This window comes from Notamacropus eugenii, chromosome 1 (assembly GCF_028372415.1).
Source record: "Notamacropus eugenii isolate mMacEug1 chromosome 1, mMacEug1.pri_v2, whole genome shotgun sequence".
NCBI lineage: Eukaryota > Metazoa > Chordata > Mammalia > Diprotodontia > Macropodidae > Notamacropus > Notamacropus eugenii.
In genome coordinates, this window is record NC_092872.1 from 49,424,206 (window position 1) to 49,441,332 (window position 17,127).

The following is a 17,127-nucleotide window of genomic DNA, read 5'->3' on the forward strand; positions in this document are numbered from 1 at the left end:
ACTAATGCTTTTTCATAATCCTTACCAGTGTATTTCTTCCCATTGATAATCAGTTAATATCAGCATGTCAATCAGATTTAATTGTAAGACTTTAAACCTAAAAGTTGGGGACACACTTTCCCATCCACTTAAGTTTAGAGCACATGTAGGAAAGAGAATAATTCATATCTCTTTAAAGTTATTTTTGTAGATGTTCCCTTTTGGAATGGTTTAGTTTCTCCTGGGTTCTTTGTAGAGTCTTAATGCCACCTTTCCTAGTTTGTCTTTAGCTCTTGAAGCACAGCGTGTTTCAAGTCGCTGTTTTCCCCGGGGATGCTAAGATTCTGATGAGAAGTAGAAGACCTCCAATCCTCCAACATTCACAATGTCCTCTGGTCAAGATGGGGTAGAAGGAAAAGACAAAAGCTCTAGTCCTCCTTTCTAATTTCTGTAAGTACAGTAATTCCCTATCAGGGGCTTGCGTAGAACTCTCCTCTGTGCCACAGTTACTTGAATGCCTAAATGGACCCTAATTTGCTGGTTTTATATAAGCCACACAGGGCCTGTTCTCTCAACTAAATAAACTTCTAATTCAGCATTACTCCATTTATCTAATAGCTTTTTCTCTTTTAAAATTGTTTAAGGACTCCCCTTCCCACAGGTTTAAACCCTTGATTGATTGATTTCTTTTCTGGTTAAGAAAGTTTGTGTGTGTGTGTGTGTGTGTGTGTGTGTGTGTGTGTGTGTGTGTGTGTGTGTGTGTGTGTGTGTGTGTGTGTTGGAGAGTGAGAGCAAGACAAAGACACAGAGACAGAGACAGAGACAGAGAGAGACAGAATGATTAACTCGATAGAACTCCAATCTTATAGGAATTTCCCTCAGTATTGTTTCTTTCAACTCCAATCATGTTCTGCTTTCAGTGCAAATCATCTTGAAGCTTTAATAATCCCTGGTGTGGTATCAAAATGGGGGGGTGGGGGGGAGAAGCAGTTAGGGAAAGGACACAAGCAGTGAGTCCTCTGTCCTCATTTCTGCAATAAATCCAAAGTTGCTGCCCTCATACATAGAGGTTGCTGCATCTTGGCCTTTCCTCCAGACCTGTCACTTGAATCTATTTTCTAATTCTGTGGGTAATTAAAAGTGCTTTTTAAAGTCCCCACCCACCCACCCCCTGCTGCCATTATCTGTAATTGTCATTTTTCTTCTCACTATAGTCAAGTATGTTGTTAGCTGATTCATTTCCCCGTAAGTTGGACATTCAGAAATTATTTCCTCTTACCCTTTAAAAGTATCTTTTACTACCAGCTTAAATTTATCCCCTAATTTAAAAATAGCTTTTAGGTATTCCTTTATTTGGCCTTGTGATTTTTCTTACCAGGCCATTCCTTGCACATTTATTTAAGTGTTATTCATTTAAGATTTTTCTCAAGATACTTTATTTTTCTTTTTGTTGTCTTTTATAAAATTCTGAACTTGACAAATATCAACAAACTTGAACATCCTTGTATGTAAAGAAGTCAGAAAAAGACAATTGCCTATGAAATTCTGACTCTTACGTACAGCTTTTAAAAGTATATTACACTTAACAGAGTAGCATCCACACTGCCATGTTCCCTTCTGTAACTTTTGTCTGTCTTCTGTGTATTTTTAAAATGTTTCTTTAATGCTTTTTTCTTTGTTTCTCTTTCCAGTAGAGTTGTATTTAGAACTTTAAGTGTTTCCATTCCTTTGTAGTATCTTTTTTTTATTACTTTGTCACTTTGTTTCACTCATTTTCAATTCTGGTTGATTTTTATTTTCTTGGGTGTGATTTTTTTGTAGCTGTTTTTCTTTTCTTTGGTATTTCTCTTTGTTGCTTTCTGAGTAATAACAGAAGAAACAGTTTCTTGTCAAACCTTCTCTCCTCGCTTTCTTGTCTGGCAAACCAATTCTCCCAAATAAGGGAGAAATCATTTCTAACTGGGGGGATAATACTTCGAGAAATCTATTTGAGAAGGGTTAGCAATCAAGCTATACCTCGAAAGATGGAGAGAATGTCAACAAATTGGATATGAGACCTAAGGGGTCAGGGAGAAAGACACTCTAAGCACAGGAAAAGTGTGAACAAAGTCAAGGAGATATACAATTATGGTGACAGCAAGCAGTTCGCTTTATATCGGTAGTGCGTCTTCAAACGACTGTTCCAGTCTCATTTGATATTATTTATTTGCACATACTAGATCACTCGATATTCCCCAAGGCCTGTACTTTCCCACTTTGAATCTTAATGATATTCTACCAATGAAAAACTTGTATGAACTGATACAGACCAAATTAAGCAAAATCAGGAGAACAACATACATGATGATGACAGTGATGCTGAGGGAAAAACAACTCTCAGTGACTTCCACAGCTCTGATGAAAGCCATTACCAACACCGATGAAGTATGCCTCCAGTGCTTCTGGTAGAGAGCTCATACAGGAAAAGCGCAGTGTGTGGCATATATCTGAAAATCTATTTGGCTTCCTTATTGTTACAATGGAGAGTTAGTGGGAAATGATAGGGAAAGGAAGGAAGGGGAAGAAAATGGCATGAAATAAACCATTAAAGCACATATGAGAAAAATAAAAGTAAGTTAGAGGGAGACACAAATCAGCAAGGCAATTCTATTAGTTCCTTGTTAAATTCAATACAGAGGCAGTTTAGTTAGGTGGCACAGTGGATAGAGTGACTAATTTGTATTTGAACTCAAATCCTCTCAGACATTAATTTAGCTCTGTGACGCTGGGAAAGTCACCTAAATACTCTATGTCTCAGTTTCCTGTAAAAGGAAGATAATAACTATTACCTTCCAAGGTTGTTAAGAGGATCAAAATCTAATACACTTTAAAAAATTTTGCATGACAGAACCTTTGCAGCGTACTTTAAAGGTCTGAGAAGTGCACCCTATGAGATGGATGCCATAACGATCCCATTTTACAGATTGGGAGCCTGAGGCTAAGAGGGGTTAAATGACTTACATTACTTATTACATAAGTAATAAGTATACCAGGTAGGACTCGGGCTCAAGTTTTCTAGGCTCAATCCACCTTCGTTTAGAAGCAACCAAGCTGTTTCTCAATGAGTCTGTGTTTCATATAGTCTTCCCCCCTCCCCCCTCCACTCTGTTTGCTATCTGTATTTTAATGCTTGTTTGAAGATAATGAAGTTCATAATAAAAAATAAAATTTTTTAAATTAAAAAAAAAAATTCCTCTTGACCTCCCTACAGCCACCTCTTAAAGCCCCGCGACCCCCACGTTCTCCCTGTCGGCAGTCCTTCTTATACGCCGGTGCCGCGGCCCTGAAGTCTGTCCTCGTCTTCTCAGAGCCTCAGTTTCCCCATCTGTAAACTAGGGATTAGGTCGCTGGCATCAAGAGAACCTTATATAAACTGTAATACAACGGAATGAGATCTGTAATGATGGTGCTAACGATGGTGTGGCTTCTCCTGGGATACTGGGAGAGCCACCTTTCGGGCCTCCGAGTACACCCAAGGTTGGACGCGTCTTCTTTCCCCAGCCATGCTCGGGCTTCTTCTATCTAACTCATAGCAAGGAGAGGAAAGGAAAAACAAAACTCCATTTCCCATCATGCCTAGGGCTAGCGTCCCCTCCACGCCAGGGCGTTTCCGCGCCGCGTACTAGAGCTATTTCCGCTGAACGCGAGCCCTTTCAAGTTCCTGGTCTTTACTTCCGGAGGTGTGTTGAAGGCGGGGAGATAAAGAACGTAAGTAAAAAAGAAAGGGATGTGACGAAGCTCCAAAGAACGTAGCTAAAAAAGAAAGGGATGTGACGAAGCTCCAAAGAACGTAGCTAAAAAAGAAAGGGATGTGACGAAGCGTCTGCGCCGGAAGTGACGTCACGGAGGGCGCCGCGCTGTGTGTGAGCAGGGTCAACCGGAATGAGCGGTTCCTTGTGCTGTCGAGCGGCGGGGTGAGTCCTCGCTAAGGGGGCGGGGAGGAGGCTCTGCCAGCTGCATTCGCTCCACGGGAGCCGAGTCCTTGGACCACGGTTAGGGAAGGGAAGGGAAGGATGCGGGTGGCACCGGGACGGCTCACTAGTCTCTTTCTCAGGAGTCGCCGGACGCTGAGCCTCGTGCCTTGGGCCTCGAGAGGCTTACTTCCTCCGGTCGGAGCCAGGGCCAAGAACGGGACCGCGGAAGAGGAGGACGAGCTAGATCGACCCATTCAGTTTTCCTCCAGCAAGGCGAACCCGCGCCGTTGGACCGTGGAGCACTCCCTGGGCAGCGACCGCCATCGGCCCTGGTGGAAGGTCGTACCCTTGAGCGTCTCCCTTATAGCGCTCATCGCCTGGTGCTTTTTAAGGGAGGAGACCGAGGTCGATCGATGGCTGGCTGAAGGCTTGGAAGGGGAGTCGGCCGAAGGAGATGTCCATTCCGAGCTCCCTGGAAGCCAGGCTGGCCTGGGAGCTAGGACTTGATGAAGGCCGTTCCAGACACTTGGAGAAAGGTCTACCTCTGCCACCGAATTCCTGTGTCATTTTTGTCAAACCGCTTCCTCATTTAGGCCTCGGTTTTCTCCTTTGTAAAATGAAGGGGTTGGAGCAAATGGAGCATTGGATTTCTCTCAGCTCTGACTTTGATTCACCCTAGGATTTGTAACATCTATATTTTTCTTTTCAGGTTATCAGGTGTCTTGCCTAGTCTTAATCCTTGAATTTCAGCCTAGTGGGACATGCTGGATGTGTCCAGAAAGATAGCAGTGTTCTTAGAGGGCAGACTCAGTGACAGCAGTAGACCATCAACAGAAGAAAGAAACTGCCCTTTGGCTCACCCAAGCTTCCTAATGAAACTTTTGAAAGGGCTTCTCAGGCCCTTTAGAAATGTTGGTATTAAACATTCTAGTAATTAACAACTGGTGCTTTTAAATGTGTTGGGGTACAAAGCACAGTGCAGAATTGCCAGTTGGATATCATTTGCATGAAAATGCCATCCATTTTGTTTTTATAAAACAATGTGAGAATAAATGTTACTTCTGTAGGATTGAAATAAAGTAAATAATTTGCCTTTGGATGGTATCTTTATGTGCACCCCTTTAAAAGAAGTTCATGCCAAACATGCTGATGAGTTTCCCATGTCTTGTTAGGGAAGAGATTTAAATTGGTTTTTAATTATAAAATTCATTAATTGTACAATAGAATTTCCATTAACCTTTAAGTTTGCTACTGATCCTGTATTAATTTTGGTGTAGCAGTGATGGATCATATGCAGGTACATATTAAGTTCCTACTATGTGCCAGGCACTGTGTCCTATAAGATACAAAGGGTCATAGAATTTGAGATTTGGAAGGAATCTCTGGCCTTGTACTCTAAAGCATACCTAAGAGAGCAAGTTTATAGGCCTGTGGTTAGGTGATTACTCTAAATATCTGACAGTGCAAGTTTGCAAAGTGCAATAGGTTCTTGACCCATATTTGATTAGCAAAGTAACTCTTTGGAAATAGGAACTATGGGTATTATTTCCATTTTAGAGCTTAGCATTTGAATGAGGGAAAGGGAACAAATGCACATTTATATAGTGCCTATTAGTGGCTGGCTGATAGGTGCTCTTATCTCATTTTTTTTTACAGTTGAAGAAACTTAAGAAAACAATGGTTAAGAGGCTTGCCCGGGGTCACAGCTAGTAAGTCTATGAGGCTGGAAGTCTTTCTGACCACAGGCCTAGTCCTCTATCTATTGAGCTATGGGATTCCTCTGAATCAGTTTATTCCAAGTTGTTTCTTACCGGAGAAAAACAAAGTAGATTGATTTGATTGTGAATTTAAAAATTAAATTAGTGTCCAAAAGTAACATTTAAGTTTAATGTACTTAAAACTTTATTTTTCCCTCAGTGTGCATCTAGTGCAAAAAAATTATAGCTAGTATTTATATAATTCTTTAAGGTTTGCAAAGTGTGTGTCACAAACATATCATTTTATTCTCATTACAACCATGGAAAGTAGGGGCTATTATCCCCATATTACAGTTGAGTAAATTAAGGCAGCTAGGTTAAATGACTTGCTGAGGGTCACATAGCTGGCAAATATCTATGGCAGGATTTGAACTCAGAGCTTCCTAACTGAATTCAGCACTCTATCCACTACACTACCAGCTACTTCTAGTACATAAAGATATCACCCAAAGGCAAATTATTTATATCTAGTAAAGCTGTCAGTATAAGAAAAAAATAAAGGAGCAATAAGTTTCACCACCCTTTATGATTGTAATTTTACCTTGACTTTCTATAGTGCTAATTTTTGAAGAGCTCAAAATACTTCAGATCTCATCTGTGTACATATCTATACACTAGCCTGGTAATGAAAAGGGCACTGTTAATTCATTTTGGTAACTAGAGAAAGCAGAGTTGTCTGATTTTACCTCAAGTTAAGTACTAAGTATAGGGTCTAGATCTAGGACTCAGGATTCCTTATCTCTGATAGGATCATTCCTTTACCTGCAGTGTTTAAACTTGATCTGTCTTAGGATCACAGTGCTGAGCAGATACCACCCATTTGGCATTGCAAATGACCAAAGGAAACAACTCCCCCAAGCTTCCCACCAAGATGAATGAGAATAGCATTGTTTTTGATGAGACTTGCTGTTTACTTTTGATTAAATATGTAGAACTAGATTATTGATGTATATGTTGTATGTATATGTGCATATGCACACACATGAATGTGTGTATGTGTATATACCTATGCATATACATGCAAGCACATGTAATTATTCTCTCTGCTTTTAGATTTTCCTGTTTATGGAAACTTGTGCTTACTTTGGGGTAAGATTTCAGTGTGCCTCCATTGTTTTGAGAATTCCAAATGGAGTCCGAGTCTTTCCTGTTCTTTCAGAGTTGCTGAAGTAGGGACATGTATCACCTGTCTCTCAATCCATACCTCTGCCTAAATCTCTACCTGTGCCAGCATGCATCAGACAAGGAATTAGGAGCCCTCTAAATTTTTTTCATGCAAAGTGGGGGAAATAAAATGATAGCAATAAAGAGACAGTAAGCAGTGGAGGGAGAACAGTTCATTTGGACTATAAGAGACCAGTGGCTAATCTGTCACCTGCCAAGGCTAAATCGACTTCTTGTTTCAGCGATCCTGCAAAGGGAGAAGAAATCACCACACCAATTTAATGACTATTATAATTTTGAACTAATACCTCTTTAAGAGGTGAGTGAGGGGAAATGCAAAGTTTGATCTGCTCAGTGTACAATCTCCTCATGCCATGCACCATGGTGGGCTGGGGAGGAGATGGGCACGGAGATTTTGATTTCCATTAACTGACCAAAGCTTGTCTGATAGAAGAAAAGGCAGAGATGATTCTTGCTGCCTCTTGAATGGTGGGTAACAGTAATGGCTGCTCATTCCAGTTTCTGGCCTCTCACTCCTAGACGCCTCTAAATCAAAATCCCAGAAATCCAGATTCCAACAAATGTCACCAAGTAGTGAGACCTGGGACAATATCTGCTTGAGTTCCTGGTCTCCATAGCAGCACTATTCAGGTAAGGAGCCCATGTAACTAGGATTCCACAGGCATATGAATTCTTTTTGTCTTTGAGATGATGTCTGATAGTAGTATTGCTGGATCAAAGAGTATGTACAGTTTAGTGTCTTTTTAGGCATATTTTCAAATATTTAGCTGCCATTTCTTATCTATCTCTCTGCTGTGAGTCTGTACTGGCACTTTACTTTTGCCACTTCCATGAGATGGATACCTTTAAAAACTTCCTCGAACTATCTATCCTCCAGTCAGGATGCTTGTTGGGGAATGCTGTCATGATGTGGACTCTCAGCCTTTTAGTAAATGGAATGCAAGAATATTTTCTAAAGTGAAATTTTCATCTCTAGGCATTATAGGACCATGAATTCCATGAACACACCTTTTTATATTTGTGAGAGAAGGTAAGGTTTCTGTGTGTAGTTAAAAATGGAGCACTTTATGTGAAAAGGACTGTGGCACTGTGTGAGAGAGGAGAAGGTGGGTATTCAGGTTTTGGAGATGATGGGTCATTATGGTGATATGAGAGGATGGACCACTTGTTTATGAACAGGCTACAGATTGTTTTATTTGAGAAAGTATAATTACAGCACAACTGGAGAACTGGGTTTAAATATCCTACCTCTGATATTGACACCTGGATCATTCCCCCTATGAAGAAGCAGACTTTTAATGAAATAACTGGTCAGCTAGGGAATGTAATTTTGTGCCTTGGACACCAGCTATTGCTATCTTTGGATCAAATGGCTATGACAGGCCAGTTGACCATGCATAAGCTTTTCCAAAGGTTGCAGGATCCCGCTGTTCAATAGAAGTTGATAGCTTGTAAACTCTTCAACTACTCCCCCAACCCACTCACCATTCCTAGCTATTTCCCACTTGTGGGCAGAGCACCTGGCTCTAGTGTATGACCAGGAATGTGCTGAACAATGACTAAAATAGGAAAGTCTCAGCTACTATGGTACTTGAACACTCATTAGGGAAACCTCCCATTTCATTCATAGGACTTAGACTATTTTTGAAGGCTGTTTCCAAACAGCAATACTATAAAGAAACCACTTTGATCAGTTCTTATCCTTCTACTGACCATGATAGCTTCCCAGAGCACAGGAAGGAAACAGGACTAGGGGAAGGAAGGTTGGGAATTCACAGAAATTTCCTCGGGAAACATTGGAAGAAAATAGTTTGGAAACGTAGGTTTTTGAACATCCTTCTGCTGGTCACATCAAAACAAGTCCGCTGGCAACTGAGTTTATTACAATCTCACTCTAGTGAGACCAATCAATCAACATGTAATTATTAAGCACCTACTGCATGTACCAGGTACTATATTATGTGCTAGACATACAAGTGCAAAGCAAGAAACTCACTATGTGCGAGCACACTTGCCTGCAAAACTAGCCCTGACTGCTCCCCAACTTCTTGCAAAGTTTCATCTCACAAAAGAACTCCTACCTGGATGGTTCTTAGAAACCCCCATACCTGTCTATGGGGATCGGGAGTGGGGCATTGTGTTTGTGATGGGACAGGAGTTCTATGTCTGTATGGCCAGGTATTATGTGAAGGAATCAGGAGTTCTGTGTGTCTGTGAGCGAGAATAGCTTGTGGTCAGTGTGTGAGGGGCTCATGAGTACTTTGTTTATGTGCATGAAATGTCTGGACCCTGTATCTGATGTGTGAGTGAGTAGGACGGGAACTGCAGGCATGTATGAAGGGAATATCATTGACTGTGTGTGTGAATAGGGACAGGCTTTGGATGAATGTTAGAGAGGCCATGGGTGGGGCACTGTTTTGGAGGGGTTGGTGCACTGGCATTTAAAAAGCCTTGTAAAGTACATAATACAAACATCCTTATTACCATTTTACAGATGAGGAAAATGAGAGTTAACAAAAGTAATTAAGTAACTCCCTCTGGTCTGACGTGTCAGAGGCAGAGTTGGGACCCGTATCTTTTTGACTCAAAGGCTATCATTTCTTCTACTACCATAGATTCAGAACAGGAAGGGCCCTCAGAAGTCATTCCCCTCCCTCCTAGTTTTATACTGGAGGAAACTAAAGCCCAGAGAATTTAAATAATTCACCCAAGGTCACACAGGTAGTAAGCATTTGAGGTCGGATTTTAATTCAATTCCTCTGATTCCGGAACGAGGACTTTTTCCTTTACTCCATACTAGCTCATGAAATTAGAAAGTGTGACTATCAATACCACTGGGAGACAATCCTATGTAGTCAAAGAATGGGAGGTAAAACTGAAAGGGTAGATTGAGGCTAGCCTATTGAGAGCCTTGAATGCTGAGATAAGCAGTTTGAGATATGTCTTTTGTAAGCAATAGGGAGCCCTTGAAGTTTCTCAAGTAGAGGATAAGAACTACTCTGCAACTTCCAAAACTGGTTGAGCATTGGCTAAATAGGATCTCTTTCAGCTTCAGCTCCTGATCTCAAGGTAACTAAAATGAGGATTGGCTGGGTGCACCCTGTACCGAGAGGGATTGATTGGAGGATCACTGTGAGAAATGGAACTGTGTCTAGCATTCCCCCTATGGCTTTTCTCTTCAAGACTCATGACACCTCTGCCTCCAACCGACCCTCCAGAGCTGAGAAGACTTTTCTTCCTACTTTACTGAGTAAAGGCTATCCACTGTGAGTTCTTTCTAATGGACTCAAAACTCCTTTTCTTTATCCCCAAACTCTAGTACTTTATTTCAGTCTCCCTGAACCAGGCTGAAAATGCAGGGACTGCTGTTTTCAGCTCTGATGGGTTCATCTGTCCTTAAACAACCACATGGCTCCTGGCTCCAAGTAGACTTACCGTATTAATGCCAAACTTAATGTAGACAACTGATGGATTTAATCCACTCCTGAGCTCAAGAGATCCACCAGTCTTGGCTTCTGTGGTAGCTGGGATTACAGGTTGTACCACCAGCCCTTGCACTAATGATTTTTTAATTGCTAAGTCTATTGGTTTTTTCTCAGTTGTCATCCCTCTTGACTTCCTGTTTCTGACATTGTTGGCTAGTTCCTCTTCCTGATAGGCTCTTCTCTCTCTTCTTTCACAACACTGCTCTTCCCTGGTTTTACTTCTCTGATTGCTCCCTTCCTAGTCTCTTTTACTTGATTGTAGAAATATAGGCTGAAGAGGATTTGAATTCAGGTCTTCTGACTCCAGTGCATTTATCCACTAGTCCATGCTGCCTTTCTGGTGGATGCTGGATCAGTATGTGCCTCCTGCCTCCTAACCATGGCTGTGCCAGAAGTCATAGACTTAGACCTCTTCCCTTTCTCTATTCTTTATCTTGGTGATCTCATCAGCACCCTTGGGATCAATTCTTAGATTTATTCAAATGATTTCCACTATATATCCAGCCTAAATCTTTTCTCAACTCTAGTCCCACATGACCTATTTCTTGCTGAGCATCTCCATCTGGATGTCTTTTCTTGATCTTAAAATTACCATGTTTAAAACTGAACCCATTTCCTACATTCCTCTAATATCTCCTCCCTCACACCACTCTTGGGGGTGCTTCCATTCTTACCATCCCAGGTTGACATCTCTGAAGTATGCTTGATTCTTCTCTTGGTTTTGTAGCTAATCAGTTGATATATATTGCTACTTCTACCTCTATAAGATGTGTCCTATCTGTCCTCTTCAAATTCATGGCCATTACACTCATTTGGGCCCTTGTCACTTTGATGAGTAGAACAGTCTCTTAAATGTCTCTCAGTCTTAACAGTCTCTCTCTTCTCCAACCCTTACTCTAGGTAGCTGCCAAAATTATTTCTGTAATATATAGATTTCACCAATGTGCTTTCCCTGCCCCAGAATTTTCAGTGACTTCTTGTTGTCTTTTATGGTAAAATACAAACTCAGCTTGGCATCTAAAACTTTTCCCAGGATGGCTTCAGCCTACCTTCCCAGACTTGTGTCGTGTTACTCCATTTCAGATGCTCTCTGCTTCAGCTAAATTGGCCCTTTTGCTGTTCTCCCAAGTCATACCCCTTCTTCCTTGCCTGGAAAACACTTCCTTCTTGAATTGACTTAGAATTCTCATCTTCTTTCAAGCCTCCGCTCCAGCAATACCTTCTAGAAGGCCTTTCTTGTTCCAGCTAGTTTTAGAATTCTTTTTTTTAAATGTCAGTTTCTTATCTGCTTATCTCTTGCATCCGTTACAAGAGTATGCATACTTGCTGAGGGCAGGGACTCTTTTTTTATCTGTTTTTGTGACCCTACCACCAGGTTTAGTGTCTTGCATGTGACAATTAATAAATGCCTTTTCAATGTTGAATCAAAGAGGTACAAAGTGTTAGGAGAGGCTACAAGGTATCTAAATGACAGCGAATGTTGCAATGGATACATCTAGCTAGCTGTTTGACTTTGGGTAAATCACTTAACCTCAGTTTCCTTAACTAAAATAGTAGCAATAACTCCAAGGGTTGTTGAGGATCAAATGGGATCATATTTTTAAAAAGGCTTAGCCCAGTAGTGGGCTAAAGTCTCTATATATTTGTCAATTCCCTTCCCTACTATAAAGCACTCTGATGGGAAAGGGGTACTTGTAGGCTTGTGAGTGGGATGGGACAGTTTTCATGTGAAAGACAACGCTTATACACAGTTGGTGCTTCTTCTCCGTGCTTTTGCTTTCTCGTCATCTTCAGTAAGTATTTAATAAATGTTCACCCACTGACTTGAGAGGATGGGTCAACGAGTTTTCGGGGGAAGGCAGAGCACCAATTGTGTGTGATAGGGCTGTGGTTACTGCGTGTCTGTGAGTTACTAAGCCGAGCCTTAGGCTTCTTTCTCACTGATGGGTCCGTCTGCTTCGCTTGCTGGCGTTCTCACGCGCTCTGGTGGGGGCGGGGTTGACAGCCGGGAGCTGGGGGTCCCTCGCGTACGGCGGCCGGACACCAGCGCGGGGCGGGCAGCCTGGCACCGGCAGAGATGCTCACTCAGGTGGGGGTTTCGGCCCCCGGGCGCAGGTCCAGATTTGGGCCGCCCAGGGGGGCGTGGCCTCCGATCTCAGCCTCCCGGCCCCGGGCCTTTGGGCGGTGTCATTCACGGCGGGGGCGTGGTCTCTGCGGGCAGTTGGGCTGGGCGACGTGGGGGGCCTCAAGGTAGTGGGTGTGGCCGCTGGGTGTGGCCGTTCCAAGAGGGGGCGTGGCCTCCTGCGCGGGAGGGGGCCGGCGAGCCTTCCAGGACGGGGGCGGGGTCCAGTCTCCGAGCGGGCAGGCGGGCGCGTGGGTGGGCGGGAGGGGGTGGGGGGCCCGGTGGGCTTGGCGAAGGCTGTGGGGGTAGGGGAGGTGGGGGGAGATCCGGAGGGGGCGGGGGCGGGTCCGACCAGCGCATGCGCGCTGCATTGTTTTGACTGAAAATGCCGTCGGTTTCGAAAGCGGCGGCGGCGGCGGCGGCGCTGAGCGGATCCCCCCCCCAGACGGAGAAACCGACTCATTACAGGTCAGTGTCCCGTGCCGCCCCCTACCGCCCGGGGTTGTCGCCGTCGTAGCCGCAGCCGCCTCCACCACGGCAGGCGGGAAGCGGCCTCGCGCGCCCCCGCCGCTGAGCGCTTCGGCCCGCGCGCCCGCGTTCCCCCACCCTCCTCTCCCCAGCTCCCGGTCCTCCTCGCGTCTCGGCCTCGCGGGCGCGGGGCTGCACGACTCTGAGCCCGAGGCGGCGGCGCGGCGCGGGGCGGGGCGGCTGGAGCGCTCCCGCGGCCTCCGAGCACCCGCCGCCGCCTCCGTCCTCCCCGCCCGCCCCTCCCCCCGCCCGCGGAGCCGCCTCCCAGCCCGCCCCTCCCCCAGGCCTCTCAGCCCGCTGGACGCCTGAGCCTCCGGGCCGAGCCGGGCCGCCCACTCCCCGCCGGATACGCTGAACTTCCTGCTTAGTGGCCCTTACGCGGCCTCCCGGCCTTTCCCCTGCCCACCTGGGCCCGTGCGGTCCAGCTCGTCTCCTTCCCGCGCCCTGGGGCTCCGAGGTCTTCCCTCCCACCCTGCCTGCCCGCTTTCCTTTTCGTGGGTGCCATCCTATTTCCCTGTCCCCTTCCTCCGGGAGCCCCAGATGCCAGGGCTAAAGTGCCAACCTTTGCCTTCACCCACACCCCTCACACACCCCCTCTTTCCTTCTTCATTTAAAAAGTGCTGAAACAACCTTGGTGTTACGCAAAATTTCGCTAAATCTGCCTTCGGGATAGTTTAGGAGCTGACTTGGTGGCTGAATTAAGTACATTCTGAAAGACTCGGGTGTGGATAGATGGGAGGGGGTGTGCTTCCCCCCAACCCTCTTCATTGAATGCAGACCTATGCTGGGGAGTCCCTTTTCCCCTCCATCCATTGCTGTGTAATTGAAGATAGATGGCTCATAGGTCTGTTTTACATAGAGATTCCCTTTCTAAGTTTGGCGGTGGTCATTAAAAAAAAACAACCCATTAACCAATTAACATTAAGTTGTTTGGCCCTAATAAAGTTACATTGTTACACACACAGTTTTTACACTGACAAAGAGAACTTACCGAGCAAACACTGCATCAAATGTATAGTACTTCCCTCCAGCTGAAACGACTTGTAATACCATTTATCTTTTTAGGTATCTAAAGGAATTTAGGACAGAACAGTGCCCCCTGTTTTTGCAGCACAAGTGTACACAACACAGACCATTTACCTGTTTTCATTGGCATTTCCTAAATCAGCGTCGCCGTAGACCCATCCGAAGGCGTGATGGAACTTTTAATTATAGTCCTGATGTATATTGTACAAAATATGATGAGACTACAGGAATTTGTCCGGATGGTGATGAGTAAGTGTATAACTTTCTTTTTGTACTTTTAGTAAGTTATGGTGATTATCAAAGTGATTTTAATAATAGTTTGCATCTTACCTGGACGAAGACAGTTCTTAGTCATCACCTTGGAAGGTGAAGAAAGAAGCTTTAAAGATTTTATTTTAACTAAAATGAATGACATACCAGAAAGTATTTACCTAGTGTACAAAAGATTCTGCATTTTTAAGGTTTTAAAAGTACACCGAGAATTCCCTTCTTTGTCACTCTGTTATTACTCATATTGCTTATGCAGTTGATAATAGGTTGGCGTATGTTGCAATTTAAAAGAATTGTTTCCTCTCCCTGTCAGTAGTAATGAAATTAAAACTATCTTTTCAAAAGTGTTATGAAGTGATCCTTTTGTGAGTAGTAAAGTACTAGTTGACATGAATTTTAAAAATAGAAAACAAAACTGAAAACTGCTCACCCACAAAAAGTTTACTGCAAAAAATAACTGAATTGGAGTGGAAGTGACCATTAATGCCATTGACTTTCAGAGAATGAATTGAAAACAAATGATCTTATGAAAAAAAATAACTTGTATTTAACCAAGTCATAGTTCTTCTGTATTGTTTTGACAATAAGTACTCTTGGTATGCTTTCTGAAACGTGCAACCTGTGAAGGGGAAATATACTATACTCCCTTGCTTCTGCAAGGAAGGGGACTGATAACCCAAAAAAAATCGTGAGCTACTGTTGTTAGTGTAGTAAGGATAAACCCTATGTGTTACTATTTTAAAAAAAATTTTAATCATTTCTTCTGTGACCCTTTATTGAAAATAATAATATCATTTGTAAAAGATGCATTTGATATTTCAGCTTTTCTGAATTTGTTCTTGAGATTTTATGCCTGAATATGTAGTTAACTTTTGTAAAAGAGGCATGCACAGCTGAGAAATCCTTTCTATTTCCTTTCAGTAATATCTGGAGGTCTGTCATAATCTAATTTTTCTAAAATTCTATTCTGGTCCTTCAGTTCCTTTTTGTTTATTTTTTGGTTAAATTTATCTACATCTGAGAGGGGTAAGGAGGTATTCTGCAATGATAGTTTTCCTGTCTATTTCTCCCTGTAACTCATTTAACTTTTCCCTTAACTATTTAATACTGTTCCATTTGGTGCTTATGTTTAGTACTGATATTCATTGTCTATGGAATGTTTCAGCAAAATGTAGTTTCCCTTTTATTTTTTTTAATTACGTCTTTTTATTTTTTAAACTGTTGCTTTGTCAGAGATCATAGTTAAAATATCCCTCCTTTTTTTTTAATGGTAGGTGAAGCATAATCTATTTTGCTTCAGCCCTTTATTTTAACTCTGAATTTTTCTGTTTCAAGTTTGTTTCTTGTAAATAACATGTTGTTGGATTTTGCTTTCTAATCCGTTTTCTTTTTCTCTTTCATGGGTAAATTCATCCCATTCAGTGTTATGATTTTTAATTTTGTTTTTCACTTCATTCTATTCTCTTATACTTTTCCTTCTCTTTGGTTCCTGTTCTCTTTTTATGAAGAAGAAGAGAGTGATGAGCGACAAGGAGTAAGCTCTACATCCGTGCTCTAGTTTTGGTGTAATATGCTTCTGTTTCTCTGCTCCTCTTTCTTTTACTTGTAGTCTAATAACAGGTTCTTGTCTTTTTTCCCCCATTCTTTTAAGCCCCTCTTTGAAATCCACTCTTCTATTTTGTTTTTCTTATGATTAAATTCTGTCCCTTTATCTTTTCTCTTATTTTCCCTTTTATTTTCTCTTTTCCTTCTCCCTTTTCCTTCCTATTTTTCCTCTTGAGTGAAATTTTTTTCTTTACTCAGTTTTCTTTCTTTGACCAATTCAGATGAGACTGAGGTTTGTGTCTCCTGCTCCCCTTCACCTTGTTTGTGTGAACTTCTGTTTGCACACCTCAATTATGTGAGGTAATTTCCCATATTATTCCTGTCTCTTCTATCCTCTCCACCAATGTATTCCTCTTCCTTAGCCTTCCCATGCTTTTAAGATCATCGGAATAGAACAGAACCATTCCTAGGCTCTCTAATCAGGTGCTCTCTGTGACCTCTGATGATGATAGGATTTTCAGGGGACATGAATATCTTTTCCTTATATTAGGATACAAAGTTTATTCTTATTTAGTCCCTTATTGGTAGTCACCTACCATTATGTTTATTTTTTGTTGTTGTTTCTCTTGATTCCTCTGTTTACACTTCAAAATTACTATGTAACCCTGATCTTTTAGGAATACTTAAAAGTCCTCTCTTTGAAGGTCTATTTTTTTTCCATTAGAATTATGCTCAGTTTTGCTGGATAAGTTATTCTTGGTTGTAAGCCTGTATATCTTTTCTCCTCTGGAATATCATATTTCAAGTTCTCTACTCTTTTATAGTGGTCACTGTGGAGTTTTCATGTGATCCTGACTGTGGCTCTTTTGTACTTGAATTCTTTCTTGCTGTTTGCAGTATTTTTTTCTTTGACTTGGAACCTCTGGATTTTAACTATAATTTTCCTGGGGGCTTTTATTTTCTGTTTTCTTTTAGAAGGTAATTAGTAGATGCTTTTACTTTCTATTGTGTCTTCTGGTTCTAAGTTATCTGAATAGCTTTATTTTAAGATTTTTTTGAAATATTATAGTGGGTTTCTTTTTTTAGTCAAGGTTTTCAGGTAGTCCAAAAATTCTTGACATTTTTTCCTTGATATGTATTTTCTACCTCACTTTTTGCAAAAAGTTATCTTACATTTTCTTCTAATTTTTTTTGGTTTTTTGACTGAATATTTCTTGTCTCATGGAGACTCATGGAAACATCTCTTGTCTTATGGAGACTTTAGCTTCTATTTTGGT

The 17,127-nt window shown here is 42.2% G+C and overlaps 2 protein-coding genes across 10 annotated transcripts in view; both read left to right on the forward strand.

The window, feature by feature from the left end:
- Positions 1-3,646: 3,646 nt before the first annotated feature.
- UQCC4 (ubiquinol-cytochrome c reductase complex assembly factor 4) lies at positions 3,647-5,029 on the forward strand. 2 transcript variants are annotated; one of them, XM_072600432.1, is made up of 2 exons: positions 3,647-3,932; positions 4,073-5,029. In XM_072600432.1, exons 1-2 carry the CDS (start codon positions 3,901-3,903, stop codon positions 4,437-4,439), a joined length of 399 nt encoding a protein of 132 aa, XP_072456533.1. In that variant the 5' UTR covers positions 3,647-3,900; the 3' UTR covers positions 4,440-5,029. The 2 variants fall into 2 exon arrangements, with proteins under 2 accessions (XP_072456533.1, XP_072456543.1); XM_072600442.1 differs by lacking the exon at positions 3,647-3,932 and having other exon boundaries at positions 3,939-4,438; positions 4,674-5,029.
- Positions 5,030-6,318: 1,289 nt separating this feature from the next.
- Positions 6,319-17,127, forward strand: part of UNKL (unk like zinc finger) — a 125,890-nt gene continuing 115,081 nt past the window's right edge. For 4 of the 8 annotated variants that reach the window (XM_072600283.1, XM_072600293.1, XM_072600301.1 and 1 more), the window contains exons 1-2: positions 12,838-12,949; positions 14,075-14,284. In XM_072600283.1, coding sequence (XP_072456384.1) covers positions 12,867-12,949; positions 14,075-14,284 — 293 coding nt within the window. In that variant the 5' untranslated portion in view covers positions 12,838-12,866. Of the gene's footprint in view, positions 7,173-7,393; positions 7,505-12,837; positions 12,950-14,074; positions 14,285-17,127 lie in introns of those variants that run through there. The other 4 variants (XM_072600314.1, XM_072600325.1, XM_072600334.1 and 1 more) reach the window with 3 other exon arrangements.